The sequence below is a fragment of the Cnephaeus nilssonii genome (assembly GCF_951640355.1).
Source record: "Cnephaeus nilssonii genome assembly, chromosome: 13".
Classification (NCBI taxonomy): Eukaryota; Metazoa; Chordata; class Mammalia; order Chiroptera; family Vespertilionidae; genus Cnephaeus; species Cnephaeus nilssonii.
The window spans coordinates 24,667,426-24,685,813 of NC_137084.1; the positions used below are offsets into that span (position 1 = coordinate 24,667,426).

General features: G+C 39.7%; 1 protein-coding gene across 1 annotated transcript in view; it reads left to right on the plus strand.

The window, feature by feature from the left end:
* LGR4 (leucine rich repeat containing G protein-coupled receptor 4) overlaps window positions 1-18,388 on the plus strand; it is a 94,873-nt gene that overhangs the window by 66,701 nt on the left and 9,784 nt on the right. The window contains exons 3-11 of the mRNA XM_079788061.1: window positions 2,415-2,486; window positions 3,715-3,786; window positions 9,799-10,014; window positions 11,672-11,743; window positions 13,442-13,510; window positions 15,417-15,488; window positions 15,682-15,753; window positions 16,091-16,159; window positions 17,641-17,712. Coding sequence (XP_079644187.1) covers window positions 2,415-2,486; window positions 3,715-3,786; window positions 9,799-10,014; window positions 11,672-11,743; window positions 13,442-13,510; window positions 15,417-15,488; window positions 15,682-15,753; window positions 16,091-16,159; window positions 17,641-17,712 — 786 coding nt within the window. The remainder of the gene's footprint in view (window positions 1-2,414; window positions 2,487-3,714; window positions 3,787-9,798; window positions 10,015-11,671; window positions 11,744-13,441; window positions 13,511-15,416; window positions 15,489-15,681; window positions 15,754-16,090; window positions 16,160-17,640; window positions 17,713-18,388) is intronic.

Genomic DNA, 18,388 nt, shown 5'->3' on the forward strand with positions numbered 1-18,388 from the left:
AACATTTTAAAATGGAAGCACTGAAGTGGTCACCATCTGCAATCTCTCATTTTACATAGGGTGACCTCTAAGAGGTAAAAAGGTCATGAGCCTGGGTTGTGGGAGCCTCAAAAGGCAGGCAGTATAGAGCTTAGGTGCTGGGGTGCCTTGTGAAAAACCAAGGAAATAGTGAGAAGGCTATTTACGAAAAATTTAATTTAGGGGCATGTGTTCAAACTGTTAAATCCTGTCTTTTTAAAATTAAATTTAAAAATTAAATTTATTGGAGACATTGGTTAACAAGATTATATAGGTTTCAAGTGTACATTTCTATGATATATGATCTGTATATTGAATTGTGTCCACCACCCAAAATCCAATCATCTTCCATCACCATATATTTGGCCCTCTTTACCCTTTACTTCCCACATCTTCTGGTAACCACCATACTGTTGTTTGTGTCTGAGTCTCAGTTTTATATCCTACATATGAATGAAATCATATGGTTCTTAGCTTTCTCTGACTGACTTCTCTTCGCATGATATTCTCAAGATCCATCAATGTTGTCACAAATGGGATTACTTCATCTGTCCATGTGGCTGAGTAGTATTCCATTGTACATATGTACCACATCTTCTTTATCCGGTCTTCTATGGAAGGACACGTGGGTGGTTTCCATGACTTGGCCGCCATGTGTGAAACCCTGTCATACAGTTGTGATGTTGCCTGAAAACCCAGCATTGTTATCCTGGCTGTTAATACACTTGCTCTTGTCCTGTGATTGTTTTACCTTTCACTCCTCCACCCACATTCCCTTCCAACTCACACACATCTTCAGTACATGTTTCTATGTTAATACCAGGTAAAGATCAAGTGTTCGCCTTTCCAAGACTGTTTGCATTTTAGCTGGGACAAAAGCTTCAAGAAAAAGTAAATGCATCTAAAAAGTAGAGATTTGCCCTACCCGGTTTGGCTCAGTGGATAGAGCATTGGCCTGCAGACTCAAGGATCCCAGGTTTGATTCCGGTCAAGGGCGTGTGCCTTGGTTGCAGGCACACATACCCAGTGGGGATTGTGCAGGAGGTAGCTGATCAATGTTTCTCTCTCATCAGTGTTTCTAACTCTCTATCCCTCTCCCTTCCTCTCTGTAAAAAATCAATAAAATATATTTTAAAAAAATAAAATAAAAAGTAGAGTTTTCAGGTCTCAGTGACTTCAGATGTATGAGGCTTCCTGAAATCAAAGTATGTAAGAGGAACAGATTAGAAGCAGGGGACACACCTGATGTCTAAGAAGAGGGTGTTGTGTGCCAGGCACTTAGTAAGCACTTAAATTTGTTAATGAGTGAAACTTTTTTTAGTGAATGAATGAATTGATGAATAAGGCTTAGGGGTGCAGGGAAAGAGAAAAGAAAGATGGAAAGAGAACCTTTAAAGAAGGAATTAATATGACTTGGTGATTATGTGACCCTAAGGGGGAGAGAGCTTTTTTTTTTTTTAATTATAGACACAAAATCTCGTGGCCTGGGAGAATGCCTCTGACGGAACCAGGAAACTGGGAGAGTGCTGTGTTTAATCCTCAGGGCATGCAACTATCATTCAAGCCAAAACTTGGAACGCTCCTTCAAGTTCACCTGTTTATAAGTTACTTATATGAGTGGCGGTCCCATTTCCTGCTGCTTCTCCTTAAAGTCCTCTCTACAACGTTCCCTCCCATTTCTGTGTGCCTGGGGAAATGGGAAAGCAGCTCAGTATGAATGGTGTGCTGAGGTTTTCTTTTACAAAATGACCCATTTTGTAAATTCTGTTTTTATCCCACGCTTACTCCCACTTAAATTTGTCACTTCAGAATTCTCTAGAACAACACTTGCTTTTTTTCAAAAACTGTATCAGCCTTTTTATGGAAAGTTATGCTTACGGTGAATTTTACTGTTTGCCTCTCTTTTGCATGGACTGTGCTGCCCTGGGTTATGGAGATAACAGGCCGACCTGCCTCCTGAAGGCATTCCTCCTTGACAGACTGGTTTGCTCAGATCCGAATAAACACACTCCTGCCTACGGGCCAGTAGTCTGCGTTTACAAGGCACTTGGAAAACACCAAGCACCGCAAGCAAGCTGCGGGGAGTGACCATGAATAGCAAACTTAATTTGGTTTAATGTGTTTTGGCTTGCTTGACCTCACCAGAATAAAAATGTGCCTGCTTAAATTATTGTATTGAGAGTTAAAAAAAAGATAAAATAAAATCCAGAGACATTTATCTCATTGGAAGAATCTTGGGATCGCTTTAGCAAAGGTTTAAGTCCATGTTTAATGTCAGATAGGCTTGAGAAATGTTTAACATAGAGCTTTAATCACAGATTAGGTTATTGTGAGTTCTGAATTTTAAGAGACTGAATTACAATTTTCCCCCCCTCTTGCTACTTTTCTTTTTCTAGACGATTGGCTGGCAACGACCTTTCTTTTATCCACCCAAAGGCCTTGTCTGGGTTGAAAGAGCTCAAAGTTCTGTAAGTAATGCAGTTTTAGAGTTTCACAGCTGGCTGTGTATTTTCTTTCTGCATAGTCAACATGCTTGGAGCGAGGTTAAGCACAGTTTCTTTTAGCTCAGGATTAAAAGGTTTAAGGAGTGGCCAGTGGGTTGGTGTGGGAGGCTAGAGGTTGATTTAGGCAAACCTAGGTCTAGATAACAAAAGTTAAAATCTGAATAAGAGGTCTTCTGACCTCTAGTGCATGAGAGTCGAATATTAGACTTTTTATGTGGCTAATGCCCTGAATCAAAATCATATTTAAGCTTCACTGGTTGGGTTTTGTTTCCACATATTTTACAGCTATAAGAACGTTGAATTAGCTGACCCTCATGGGAAAAGGACTTATAAAGAGTTCCAAATATTACAGTCATTTCAGAGCTAAAGGGAACCGAGGTGCTTGTGACTTCTGTAGCCTGTGAGGGATCAGGACATCAATTCCCAGCAGAGGTCAGGAGTTTGGAGTGTGGCAGGTTAAGGAACAGGGGGACTGACTGCCAGCCCACTCACTCCTACCACTACTTGCTGGGTGACCGTGGGCAAGTCACCAGACCTCTCTGGTCCAGTGAGCTAGAGGGGCCCTTTACCATCCCATTCTGTGGTTCTGACTTACATCAGGCAGTTATTTGATAAATGTGACTAGGAATGGCTTTAGGCAAAAACTAGAAGGACTTCATTTTGGGTTCTGATCTTTGCCTTCAAGCTCCAGGCCCTCTCTCTCGATGATTAAAGCTCAGGTTCTGCATTTCCTGAGCACACGGCTGCTGCCCCCAAAGACTCAGGGTCTCCTCTCCTCTTGGCACAAGTGGCTTTACCACATGTCTGCGATTCTGCGCTCTGCTTTATTCCAGTTTGAAAAGGCGTAGGGATTCCAGTGGGTGCTGTTATTCCTCCCAGTGAATTTTAGCTGGGGTGATTGATGAAGGTTAATGAGGTGCCTTAATTCCTGAGAGGGAAGCAGCCCCTGGAAATGTAGATTACCAGGCACGTGCATGTCCGAAGATGACTTGGGTTTCATTTCTGGCTTTACAACAGATGTTTCTTGCCTTTTTTTTTTGCAATTCTCTTGTCTTGGGTGCTTTCCACCTTGATCTCTTCCCTTTCCTGTCGTTGGCAATAAATTTTTTTTTTTTTTAAAGAAATGACTCTGAATTCTTCTAAGAAAAAATGGTCACAGTTGCTTATTCACTAACCAAAAATTTTCTTCCAGAACCCTCCAAAACAATCAGTTGAAAACAGTGCCCAGTGAAGCCATTCGAGGACTAAGTGCTTTGCAGTCTTTGTAAGTACCTTTTTGGTTTTCTGCATTTTTGAATCATATGATCATCTGGCTGCAACATGTGTGAAGACCTGGAATTCCAGGGAGAGAGGGAGATTTCTCTTCTCCTCTGGGATAAAAACGGGGGGTGGCCAGTTGCCTTATGGAAATGTCCTTTGGCGAGGGAGAAGGAGGTGGTTCAGTCTGCCTCCTCTCTTTTCTCAGGGGTGGGAGGAAGCTCCAAGTAGACACTGCTGGGTGTCATTCCACGAGCTGGTCTGTGGCAGGTGGGCATCACCCCCATGGAACCAGAGTCGTGTGTGTACAGCAGTTCCAGGGTCTTGGGCCATGAAGGTCACGGAACAGCCACAAAGAGGTCTCAGCTTCAGGTGGTAATGACAGTCGGGACAAACTGAGTCGAGTTCCTTATCTGTGGACCTTGAACACACACGGGGAGTGGCAACTTAATGGCCTGTGCTGCCTTCTTCCCAAGGCTGTTTGTCTTTTTGAGGAAAGGTTGGTTTCATGTGGAGTGTTCAAGATTTCAACTCTTGGTTTCTACTGTGCTCAGCTACTAACTTCCAGAGGTTTTTCATATAGCACGTCCCTTGTTCTTTTTTTGCATCCTTTCTCATGTACATGCATGTGTGTATGTACATGAACCTGGAGCATGGGGATCATTGCTGCCGTGGGTTGAGTGTGCAGACTCCCGTTCTGCCTCTAGTGGGTGGATCAGGTGAGCAGCTTGGTATCACAGGGACCCTGCAAATCCACAGAAGGTTTTGAAGAAACGACTGTTTTTATATTGAATAACCGGATATTTGTTAATGACTAGAATGCCTGCTGTGGAGTAGTGTTGAGGCCACACCACAGGTCTCTTTGTCCCTGGGGTAGCAAACCAAGTTCCTGTCTTTGGGGCACTTTAAAGGAAAGAGGTGAGAAGCACTCAGCTGAAGCATGTGTTTATCGTAACGTGACTCTTGCCAAGATTAAGAAAATCCCTTTGCATATTTATGTCAGAATGTTTGCATCGCTTTCAAAAAGAAACCCAGGCAAGTTTGGATTTATTAGAACTCTGTTTGGTTTTGAATCCCCACTTTGCTATTTACTGGCTGTGTGATGTTGGCCAAGTTATTTAAAATTCTCCATACAGTAGTTTGCTCATTACTTACCGTGTACTTGAATGCATGAAAAGGACTTAGGACAATATCTGACAGGTAGTAAGTATTTAATATCTTACAATAAACACTGTGGAATCTCTTAATTTAAACATTGATGATATATTTTATTAGGTTTTTTTTTTTCCTTTCATTACTAGTTTACCCAATTTGCATAACTAGGTGAAGGGAACATCTTTGAAAGTAATGAAAAAGTAGTCTTCAAAACAAGGAACTTAGTTTGTTATTCTACTAGGATCATGAATACAAAGTTACAGTTTTAGTTCACGTCCAAATAAATACAATGGGACTAGGGCATAGTTTCTCAAAGTCTGGCTCTTTGACCATCTGTAACAGTATCACTAGGGGGAAATGTCCCTAAAATACAGATCTCTAGGCCATATCCAAGATGTAATGATATTTTCTCTTTTAAGGATCCAGGAAGCTATATTTCAAAAAATTTTCCCAGGTAATCTCATATACATGGAGGTTTTGAGATTTACTCCAAATAAAAAATTGTAATAGTTATCACATTTATGTGTTATGAGTTATAAAATTAGGTTTTAGTCACACCACACATGTATACACTAATCTGTTCCTTAATGGTTTTTTTAATTGATTGCCCTTTAAAATAACTATAAATGGAAGCTTTTGTAGGAAATGCATGTGAATTGTAGAAGATTTAGGTGAAAGTAATCCAGCGGCTTATCCCATCCATTTGCTAATATAAAACCATTTAACTGCACCCAAAACACATCCCTGGAAATTGTAAATTGTAGATTAACTTTTGATTTTAGATTATCTTAGTAGTTAATGGAAAGTGAATGTGAAAATAAAAATATGCATTAATAAAGCATATCTTATGCTATAACAGTTAAACTTTACAATGCATCTAATGTCTTAGATAAAGAGTATCTAATATCATAAAAAAAAAAAAGGAGTATATGGGGTATCAACCACTTAATGTCCAAAATTGGGATGAAGGGTGGGAGTGAGGAGAGGAGTCCAAACAAAACGTTTTTAAAAAGGCATCAGAATGTTTTTACATGTATCAGAAACACACGGAGCTATGGGTCAGGCCTGTTGTATTTGAGAAGGAAACGTTCTTGGGTTTGTTAGCATAGTGGGTGTAGTGGTCAAGTCAGCTCCAATTGAAATTCTGGTGTAAAACAGTCTTATCAGCACTTGAGTCCGTTTGAAAATCTGATCTTCAGAACAGAATTACACGAAGGCTTTCCTTGTGGTTTTGAAGTAGTGCTTTACAAGGAGCAAAGTTCATTAGGGGTGGAAATTGAACAGAAGTGGTTTGATGCAAGTATGTGATGATGACCTTCACATCTGAAAGCGAATTGTTGCTATTAATAAACAGGGAGCGTGAACAGCCTTCCACAAAGCCCAGAGCATTGCCTGAGCAGATTAAGAAGACATCTCAGAATTTGCCCCACTAGATTTTTTTCTTAATGTTAGAACACACTTACATTGGATATGAAAGGAGTTTCAAGGGCCACGTTTTCTAGGTTTTCCACAATAGCAGAATTTCTGAACTATTTTGAACTAGAACCTGGTAACAAACTATACATAGACTAGGTGTTTACTGACATCGCAGACATTCATCACATACAGAATTATTTGGTATCGTAATTTCATTTAAGGCAACATAAAAACAGTATGTGAGCCTGGGTAAGATGTAAAAATGTTTTTGCAAATAGAGAATAGACACATATTTTAAAGATGAATAGTAAGGGAATTCAGTTAACACATTGTTAGCCTTTTAACAACTAAAGTACACTTAAATACAATAATAATTGTATGGAGTTTAAATGGTAGAATACCTTAGCCAATCCACATCCTCTCCCATTCTGGGGGATATCTGATGCCATTTATTGCATCTACTGAATGGATCAATTATAGCATTTTCTTTGCCCATTAATAGGGGTAAATATTAATAATGTAGGTCATTGGTACCAAGCCACAGCTCTAAGATGAATTATCTGTGAAACATTAATCTCAGTGTGAGTGCAGTTCTTTGTATTTATGGGTGTGCCTCCCACACCCACTTGTGAATTAGAAATAAGGATTAACCATTTGTGTCACCACAAATCCTTTTTCTCACTTCTGGATTTCATTTTCCTGGGTTCTTCCCTTTGCTCTCAGTGTATGTGTGACTTTTACAATTTTTGGGAATTGTTAGCCCAGAGGAAATTGTGTCTGTGTATTTAATGTTATATTATTATTTTGCCTAGAATATAGTAACGAAACTCTTTTAGCTCAAAACTCACCTGGTTATCTTGCTTTAAGTAAAGGCTATCCCATTTCTTTGGTGGCATATGGCACGGAATTCTGCAGGAGCATGTATGGTGTACATAATACTGGGCTTAGGTTAAAAAGGTACTGACGACATTCCTTATTACGGTATTTACCGCATCTCAACGGAACATTTAAATGACGATTTTTCTGTGTATGTAGGGGAAACATTATTTTGTTGAATATGAATACATGCTATCAATATGATAACATAAGCAATTTTACCTTTTAAACTGCTCTGACACTGAGAAACCAGGGAGGAACTTCAATCTGTACTTAAAATACAATCCAAACCCCTTACCTGGCCCACATGGGTTCACATAATCTGGTTCCATCCCCGTCTGTGTCTCACTCCCTTCCTCTCACGTGCTTATTGCTCTGACCTGGAAGATGCTGGGACCACACCCAACTCCTTTCTGCTACTGGATCTGCCCTTCGTGTCTCCTTTGCCTCTAACACTACACCCTCTTGCTCTTTCTCTGAACCCTTCCTTCTGAACCTCTGTTAACCTTTATGTCGGTGGCATGTTTATTTACTTCACAGCACTTCTTAAGCACTCCGCGATCATCTCTTAAATTTATCACACTGTGATCACCCCCACCTGAATGTCAGTCTCCTGAGGACAGGCTTCACCATTGGATCTTCGGTGCCTAACGAGATGCTCCACTGAAATGTGTTGAATGGACTGCAGACAATTAAATTCGCTACAAGTAGAATTTAATTGCACTATTCAGTTACATTACATGGTTAACTGTATGATTATATGTTCAGCGTCTCTCTCTGCCCAAGTGGAAGTTCCTTAAGGTTGTGAAGTGTGTGTGTGTGTGTGTGTGTGTGAGAGAGAGAGAGAGAGAGAGAGAGAAAGAGAGAGAGAGAGAGAGAGGAGAGAGAGAGAGAGAGAGAGAGAGAGAGATTGAACACACTCCTATATCATGAAAGCAAATCTCCTAAGCAGCTCCTTAGCCAGGACTTTGCCAGTCTGTTGCATTAAAGGATGCCTGTCTCTTCTCAGGGCTAGGTTCTAGAAAGCCCAAGGAATGAACAAGCCTGGAAATGTTTGAGTCTAAGTGGATTCTTAAGGCAGCTGCTCAGTTTCCCGAGCTCTCCCATTGTCAGTGTCCCTTCTGTTACCTTGACGTTATCAAAAAGAAAGCTTCCATCTGATCCTCACCAGGACCCGGGGTCTTTAACCCCCTTTAACCCCGGCCAATCTAGCTGCCCCTGGCCTGGGGGGTTAGTTGGGAGCAGCCCTCAGTCCTCGCCTGGAGGGGAAGGGGACAGTTACTGCGGGATCCGAAGCTGGAGCAGCATAGGAAACAAGGAGGCACAAAAGCCACTCTAAAAGTCAGTTTCCTGAGCTAGAGAGCTGTCACACTTGATTTCTTTCAAAATTTGCTGTCATTTTGACTTTTCACCAGTTTTTTGTTGGGGTTGTTTCCTAATTTTCACCAGGAGGTCCATGCCTGTCGGGTATGACTTTAAGTAGTGGCGATACATCAACAAGGGATTCGTGAAGAAAGTTGTGATTTGCTGGGCACATACTGCTGTCCCTTATCATATTAATAGCAGGTCCTCTTTGTGTTGAAAAGCCATTATTCCAACAGTTACACCTGGTTGTGCCCACAGTAGCACTTAGGACTTAGTTTCCCAGATTTTCAGATGGGGACTTAATTTTAAGTATGAGTAAATCCTATTAGTAAGGTGTCCTTAATTTTAAAAAACAATGGAAAAAATTAAAGAAGCTTTAAAGTCACAGTAACATTGATCAGAGTAGCTGTTTAACTTTTTCTGTGAACAACTGGTCCTTTTCTTAAATAGTGCATGGCACCCATATTTTTAACTTGTCTGGTGATAATAAGGATTAAGAATCTATTAAAATGATTTGTTCCTGTAAAAATTTTTTTTGGAAATATTTTCCTATTCCCCCCACCCTCTTGATACCAAGTCAAAATAACAATTAAATTTAATATTAGCCCTAGCTAGTTTGGTTCAGTGGATAGAGCATGGGCCTGTGGACCAAAGGGTCCCGGGTATGATTCTGGTCAAGGGTACGGTATGTACCTTTGTTGCAGGCTCCTCCCTGGCCCGGGCCCTGGTCAAGGCTTGTGCAGGAGGCAACCAATTGATGTGTTTCTCTCACATTAACGTTGCTCTCTGTCTTTCCCTCTCCGAATTAACAACAACAAAAAATTTAATATCAAATATTAGTTATGATGTGTAATTGTAAGTAAAGCTTATCTTAGTTTCTTGTCGTTTTTCTGTATTTTTTATATATTTTGAGACATAAAATTCTGACGTAAGCCTTGTGAGGGTTTTAAAAAAAATCTTTCTGGTCTTCTAGCCTTAAAGGATTCACATTTCTTTGTTATGAAGGAAGGGAGAGAACTGACTTCCATACACTGATCTTGGAAAAGTCGTGAGGCTTTATGAGGACTTCTAGTGGGATGAAAGAAATCAGATGTCACAGCCCGGTCGCTTTATAACGCCGTTTTGTTTGAAAACTCAGAGCTGTGTGGCTTGGATTGCCTCATTCTGGTAGGACTCGTTACTGAGCGTGGTGGTTTATTTCTGCCAGGCGTCTGGATGCCAACCACATCACCTCAGTCCCCGAGAACAGCTTCGAGGGGCTCGCTCAGCTCCGACACCTGTGGCTGGATGACAACAGTCTGACGGAGGTGCCCGTGCACCCCCTCAGCAATCTGCCCACCCTGCAGGCGCTCACCTTGGCTCTCAACAAAATCTCCAGCATCCCCGACTTTGCGTTTACCAACCTGTCCAGCCTGGTGGTCCTGTAAGTATCCACCCCATTTAATACCATATAGTTATATTAATTTGGGAGCACAAAACAGGTTTCTTAGTATGGAAGTATCTTACTGATTATGTTCCTGAAGAGTAAGGGTTTGGGGAAGCTGCCTTTTATACAAAATTAAAGTGATAGCTTTTAAAAATACAGAATAGGATAATTTTAAAAATTCATGTCTGGTAATAACTACTGAATTTCTCTAAAACATGTGACCATTTGTAATCACAAGAAGAAATTGGGTCATCAACTAACACTTGTACAGCTTTTACTTGTGTATCAGCAGTATATTCAGTGTTAAAACAAGCAGGATTGTTTTGAGGTGCTCATACAAGAGTTTCATTGATTTGTTTGTTTGTTTGTTTATTATTCTCACGAGAGGACATTTTTTTCCATTGATTTGTTTTGATTTTTTGAGTGGAAGGGATGGGGAGAGACAGAGAGAGAAACATCAGTGTGAGAAAGACACATCCATTGGTTGCCTCCTGCACACACCTGACCTGGGCCGGGGACCGAGCCTGCAACCAGGGTACACGCCCTTGACCAGAATCAAACTCACAATCCTTTAGTGCGAGGGCCAATACTCTAAACACTGAACCGGCTAGGGCGATATTTTATATTTTTACCAACTTGTCTATTCAAACAGTATATGATTTTTGTGTGTTTCTAATCTTTGAAAACTTGGATATAATAAAATGGCATTTCTTGTAAAACCTGGTACTGATTCTTGATGTAAGCTCACTTGCTTCCTTCCAAGTCATTTCTCCCACTTCCCCGAAGGAGAGCTCATCCAAGTTTCACTTCATATAATGAAAAGCTCATCAAAACGTTTGTTTTGATAAGGGTGCATATTAAGGGATCTTTAATATGTGCGCCCTTTCCCCACTAGAGATATTTTCCTTTTTATTGGTGTTCTGTCCAGTGAATCTGAATCTGGAGTGTATGTTGAGATAACTACCCAGTGCTATTTGTTTTCCATTGGCCGAGTGTTGAAATGTTTAGCTATGCCAGTTTTTAAATTTTTTTATTAGTAATTGCATTTATTGGAGTGACCTTGGTTATAATAAACTTCAGGTATACACTACTATAATAAATCATTTATATATTGTATTTTGTGTTCACCGCCCAAAGTCCTTCCATCACTATTTATCCCCCTTGACCCTCTCCAACTTCCCCTCCCCCTTTCCCTCTGATAATCACCATACTATTGTCTATGGCTTTTTTTTTTTTTCTTAATCCCTTCATCATTTTGACCCAGCCCCACAACTCCCTTCCCCTCTAACAGCGTCAGTCTGTAGCTATACCATTTCTTTCTTTTCTTGTTAATCCTCACCCAAGGATATTTTTTTTTCTACTGATTTTTAGAGAGAGTGGAAAGGAGGAGGAGAGACAGAGAGAGAAACATCATGTGAGAGACACACATCGATTGATTGCCTCCTGTGCCCTGGACAGGAATTGAACCTGTGACCTTTCAGTCCTTGGGCTCCATCCAGGGCAGTGGTCACCAACCTTTTGGAGCTCATGGACCACCAGTTGGCGACCGCTGGTCTAGGGCCATTTCTTTAAGCCATACAAATTTAGACATATAAATCATTGTAATAGTTGCTATTGGGTGATATTAAAGTCATTTTGATGCTTTTTTCTATAGGCACCTTCATAACAATAAAATTAAAAGCCTGGGTCGACACTGTTTTGATGGACTAGAAAACCTGGAGACCTTGTAAGTTTCATCATATTTTGGATGATCACATTATGATGTCAAAGGTACAATTTTGCATTTCATTGCAAAAAAAAAAGAGGAAAATATTAAAGGTCTTGCATTCACTCATAATTAAGTTAATAGTTGGCTAAATTCTTGCCATCCAATAACACAGTTATGAATTCTAATCTAAGTTTATTGTTTACAATGGCACAAAAGTTTGAACTTGATATTTCTTGCAAAAGTACATGTTAAAAGCAGCTCAATCTGTCAAACTGGTTTTGTTAAAATGTATGGTAGATAATTATGGAATTTTGAGCCTTATCAAATTAATTCTGGGAGAAGTTTTTTGTTTATTTGTTTTTTCCTTGAACACAGTTGCCTGGCTGGTTAATGGTTAACACTGGGATTGAATATTATCTCAGGTTTCATATGCTAAGTGTGACAAAGTTTCCCAGTTTTCTTAGGGTACATTCGTTGTTGTTTCTGCTAGTTAAAGTTTTTAAGGATATATTGCAACACTGAGCAAAAGACATTGTGCAGCTGTGTGTAATCGAGAGTAGGATCTTGATTTTTGTTATTTTACTTCATATTAGTTACCTTTATTTGGAGAGTGATAATATTTGCCATTGTGGTGCACTAAATGATTTAGAGTACGGCCCAATTAGATGGGTCAGTAACCTCTGATTGGAATGCTTAGGGTTTTGTAATATTTTGTTTCACTGAGTTCTCTCGTTAACTCTCAGTTAATGAGAAGACCTTTAGGACTCTGTTAACCCACTTTCCTGTCTGAACAACTAAAGGATGGTGAGCGTCAATGGTTATTTGAAAGTTGAAGTTCTTGATAGTTCCAAACTCAGTTCTCCTTTTCTCTGTAAATACCAGTGTAACAGGAGACTGAAGGTACACTGCACCATGCATACTATTCCAGTTATATTAAAATTGAATCTCTTCTTCCCGGTTAAATTTTTATGTGTTACTTTTCTTTCTGTGTAGAAAAGGAAAACAAAATAGGTCTCTAAGAAGCTGGGCATTTGATTTTGTTTTACTCTCATTCTGAAATTTGCATGCTAATCATATGCTCTTAGGTGAAAAGAATTGAAATGTAAACATACTCAGAATGAACACTGTTTAGTACAGATCCCTGTGACATTTCTTTCTCCCAATGAATGTGACATTTTCAACAATTTGTAACCTACTAGAGGGCAATAGTTATTTGAACTCATCCTGGTTCTTCTCCTTCTTCCTACTTACCGTGAGCCATCTTGCTGATGGTAGGGCTGAGGTCGGCTGCCTCAGGCCAGAATTTCTGGAAGCCACTCTAACCCCCAAATGGAAATCTCAGTGGCAGGCTATTGTCGCTTAGAAATGGATAATTTAATAAATTCTCTTTTATGGTGACTTTCCTGAGAAATGACATTCAGATGATTTGTTTGTTGAATGTACCAGTAATGTGTGAGTCTGAGAATTCTTTGAACTTTTAAAATTGACTTAAAAACATCCTAGAAGAATTATGATTCTTTTTTCTATTCAGTACTCTAAGAAAAGGTATAAATTCAATTAAACTCCTACCGGGGTTTGAATGGCAATATGGTTGGTAAAGAAAGATTATGATCTAGAGGAAGTGATATTTTTTAAAAATACATTTGTACCAAAATGCCTTTTAAATTATGATCACTCTTTAATATTCTTACGTATTTTCCCCATTTCCCCCCCTAGGGACTTGAATTATAACAACTTGGGGGAATTTCCCCAGGCTATTAAAGCCCTACCTAGCCTAAAAGAACTGTGAGTATTGCTTTGCTGTCTTTTTGCCTTAATATCCTCAGAACTCATCATGTAATGTTCCAACAATGAGATACTTAGGACACATTTGCTCCATTACATACACCGTGAAACACATACACACAAACAAGCATGATCATACAGGTTGGAATATGTCAGCTGGCATGGATAGTTCTGAATATAGATTACCCGACAGAGCTAGATTCTGGGGAAAGAAAAGCTGTAATGTAGGGTCTCTGCCTTGTAGGAGCTTGTCGTCCTAGTGTCATTGGGGAGGCTACCACACAAGACAGACAGACAGCAGTTTCTAGGTAGTAATAAATGCTGCGTGGATCGGATAAAGAAATCATTCTAGAAAAATACTTCATTGAGACTTGAAGTCATTGGAAAAGGCATTACTAAAGAGGAGAAATTGGACTGGGCTCGAAAGAATGGAAATCTGTATATATAAAAGACTAAGTGTCCATCTGTCCAACCGGTAGCTATGATGTGCACTGACTACCAGGGGGCAGACGCTCAACGCAGATGACGTGCACTGGCCATTTAAAAAAAACAGCACCACGGACCTGGCACCAACAAACCAACATTCGGCTTCCCCCAAGTGGGACACAGGCCCAGCCACCACCCCAGAGTGACACCCCACCAAATCGCAGCCAATGCTGCCAAGACCCCATGGCCCAGAGCCAGCCTAGCCCATAAATGGTCGCTGTGGGCACCAGGTAATGACATCACTTAGCAACGCCCGGCTTCCTCTTCCTAGCCACGACTAGCCTCTTCGCAGTTTCTTCAGCCCAGGAACCCGTCTTGCTTTATAGCCAGGTGGAAACATTTTACACTTTAACCAAATGTCTGTGAAGCGTTTTCTGGGCCTCATTTCATTTGATCCTCAAAGAAGTCCTGGAGTAGGTAGATAGGAGACTCGATAGAATCCTATTTTCTTTTCATTAGCCGGAAAATGGAGATTTAGAAAGCTTAGAAACTTGACCCAATTGAAAAGAAGAAAGAAATGGTGGAACTTGAAAATGACTTCAGGTTTTTTCACTGTGCAGAATATAGTCAAACACTGCTACAGTTAAATATTTTATCCTTTGTTCTCCCTACATGATCTACAATAATAATCTGCTTCATGTTGATATTTACTACTGTGTTGCAGACAATTACCTGAAAGAGAAGTTGGGGTGCTTCACTTGGCTGGAAAAAGTTTAGCTAAATCAGAAAGCAGTTCTAATTAAGCAAGTTTATTCTATATATATAAAAGGCTAAGTTGACTCGCGCATGCGTGATACATATAAAACTCTCACTGGCACCAGTCTCACGGGGGTGTGTTTTGATCTGTCATTGTTGATCATGAATTTGGTTGACATTTCTATTATAGAGAAAGGGCGAATAGCGATATTAAAATATTTCTCCTAATTAATTTCCTTTCAATGTGCACGAATCCATGCATCAGGAAACTTGTATTTAAATAAATGAAAGGGAAGGGGAGCATTTTAGAAGTTGGATTTGTCAAGGGCAGTGATAGGAATGTATATGGCATAATAGAGACTGTACATCATGAGCCAATAGCTAAAGCTGTATGATGAATTGCTTAAAGACTAAATGCAGGATATAGTGAGAGATGTGGGGGTCAGACATGTTATGATTCCTGTGGTCTAAAGTTCTTTGATGATGAAGGTACAGCTAAGTGTAGATGAAGTCTCTGATTGATAGTAGGCTAAGTAGGGATTTAAAAAGAACTATCAGGAAAAATATGAGATAGACTTAAAAATTCAGTTTTCCCACAGTTATGAAGTTTTCATGTAGTTGTTATCAGTTATATGCTATATAATACAAGAGTAGATACTTGGGTTTTAACTTTATTTCACAAGGGCATATGCATTTCAAAATATTTTCTCCTCTATCTTTTTAGGTTATTTCATAGTAATTCTATTTCTGTTATCCCTGATGGAGCATTTGATGGTAATCCACTTTTAAGAACTATGTAAGTAGTTTTGAAAGTTTCTTCTAATGTATAATCATGTACAGCTATCTCTATATGATGGCAAAACCCATCTGACTTAAGAATGAAAAGTCAGGCTTTCAGATATATGAATTTTATGAACATAGATTTAGTTTGGGAATGCTTGTGAACATATGAAAACTTTGATTTTTTTTCTTTTTTGCTGTTTTTACAGACATTTATATGATAATCCTCTATCTTTCGTGGGGAACTCAGCATTTCACAATTTATCTGATCTGCATTCCTTGTAAGTATTACATAAATTATAAAACACACCTGAGTGCTTATACAGTTGCCTTAGTGGAAAATAGACTTTATTACCATAGCTCCAGAAAACAAACTCTTTCATTGTCTTTTCCTTGGCCAGAAGTCCAAAGGATAATTCTGAAAATTTTTGATAGTTTTAATTTATGTGGACATTTGGCCAAATTTCCACACTTTTTCAGGTACATCCAAGAGATGAAAGCCATTTTATTTTTTAGGTCTCGTAGTGCTATCCTCTTAAACTGTTTAAAGAAGAAAATGCAAACGTTGTCTATGCGAATCTTTTATTTAAAACCACTACTTCTCTCCCGATTCCTTAGAGTCATTCGTGGCGCCAGCATGGTGCAGCACTTCCCCAACCTGACCGGGACTGTCCACCTGGAGAGTCTGTAAGTACGGCCCTTGGGAGACGAGTTGCATAAAGAGCGCATGCTGGCCTGCTAGTCGTGTGCCAGTGCTTTTTGGTGATGACGAAGACTTTATGTTGATTCCTACAATCTCCCTTTGTGAATAGCATGGAAATGGATATTGAGTTTGGGCTCAGTCGGCCCAGGTAGAGTATTGCCTGGTGTGTGGAGATACACTATATGCAAAGGGCACTGGACATGTAAGGCCGTAAGCAAGTGCCAGATCAGAAGCAGTGCTTCAGGGATTCACAAGTGGAGCGATGCAATGCAGGCTATCAGAGAAGGCTTCCTGGAGGAGTTGAAATGTTTCAAAATGAAATACTGGCAGGTTTCCCAGAGCGGGGTTTTTATTTAGAAAGGCAGGATTTAGGTAAAGGATGGTGTACAGAAGGTCACATATCGCTAGAATTGAATGGGGCGTGATACAGAGGAATTTGGAAAATTGTTTGGGTCACAAACATGAAATGGCAAGCCTTGAACACTGAACGTTTGGTTTTGGCAAAGCTTCCCCATGGACAGTCTGTAAATGGGTTACACATGCAGCCAAGGTCTTGATGACTTCGGCCCTCGAGGCAGCCAGGTGGGGCCTGAGGTGGCCAGGATCTCCAGCCACATGGAGCCTTCCCACATTATGCCACACAAATGTTTTGATGTTCATGTGTTCCAAGATGTAAGAAAAAGAAGTTGGGAAGCTCTGAACTAAGCAGTTTAAACTTGACTCAAGGTCATTGGAGGTGTTGAGGATAATGGAGCAGGTGGTGTGAAGGAGGAGAAGAAAGACTAGAGATAGGAAGAGTGGTGAGGAGGCCATGAGAATGATCCACTTGGCTAAGTGAACACATTGAACCACTGCAGTTCTTCCCTGTGGCCTGAGATGCCCCCACCCCTTTCTGCACCCCATCTTCCATCTGTATTGTAGCAGTAAAAATGGAGATAGAAGGTCAGATGCTGGAGACACACTATACTAGTAGAGGAAGAAGGAACAGGAATTGGTGATTGACTGAAAATGGGAACAGAAAGGGAGGGGGGTAAGAGAAAATGGGAGACTGTTGAATCAGGTTGCCTGAAAGAAAAGACAGAAACAATGTTTGGGGGCAGGATGCCCCCAATGTTTTGAGTGTGAGTGGGAGATGGTGGGGGGTGACAGAACTTGCAGGTGGTCATGGTCAGGCTGTGACTGTAGATTGCTGTTTTTCTGTTGGTCCATGTGAGAAATCAAGCTTGTTGTTTAGACAATATTACCTCTAGTGTCATGAGCTTCTCTGATTTTACTATGGATAATGATACTAGCGTGAAGGGTTAATTTGTCTTCCCACATGCCTAACTTTAGGGAGAATCAGGCCATGGGATACATAGACTCTAGTCCATTTGAAAATAAGTGAGCATTTATTTTTCTACATGAGAATAACATTTTTACCATCTCAACTTGAATCATTTCTTAGATGAGCCATTTTTTTCTGCAGGACCTTGACAGGTACGAAGATAAGCAGTATATCCAGTAATCTGTGCCAAGAACAAAAGATGCTTAGGACTTTGTAAGTTGGATTGTTCTTCCCTTCTCACACCTTTCTTTTATGTGCTTCACACATGTTTTCTTTTTAATGAACTATTTTTGTTAGGTGATCTTAAAGTATAATTATTTATTATTTCCTTCATGGAAATGAGTGATCATTTTAATAACCGAGAGTAGGTAATGTGCATTTGAATTTAGTTTTAGGGATATATATACACACACACACACACACACACATATATATATATATATATATATATATATACACATATACATATGTATATGTATGTATGTATATATGTATATGTATATATGTATATATAATTCATCTTGTGACTTTAAACAAACTAAAACCAAGCTAGGTTCTTTCTTGATTTTTTTTCTTGTCCTGACTCCTTGTTTTTATTCGTTTCCCAGAAAGGTCAGCTCTCCGTATCCTGCTCTGTCATCCGTAGCCTAAGCACAGCCCAAATCTGTCTTAGATCAGGAACCAACTGAGCATGGAGCTTTCCAAAAACTTTAAACTGACGTAGGAATTAAAAGATGTGAAAAGTCACAAGAACAAATAATTAAGTTACTAAGTTGTTAATAAGTATTCAGTGGAGAGAGATAGTAACAAAATAAGTGACTGATTGATTAAGCAGGTAATTAAATGGTGTCATGGAGTATCAAGGCTGACAATTACCACTAAGAAAAAA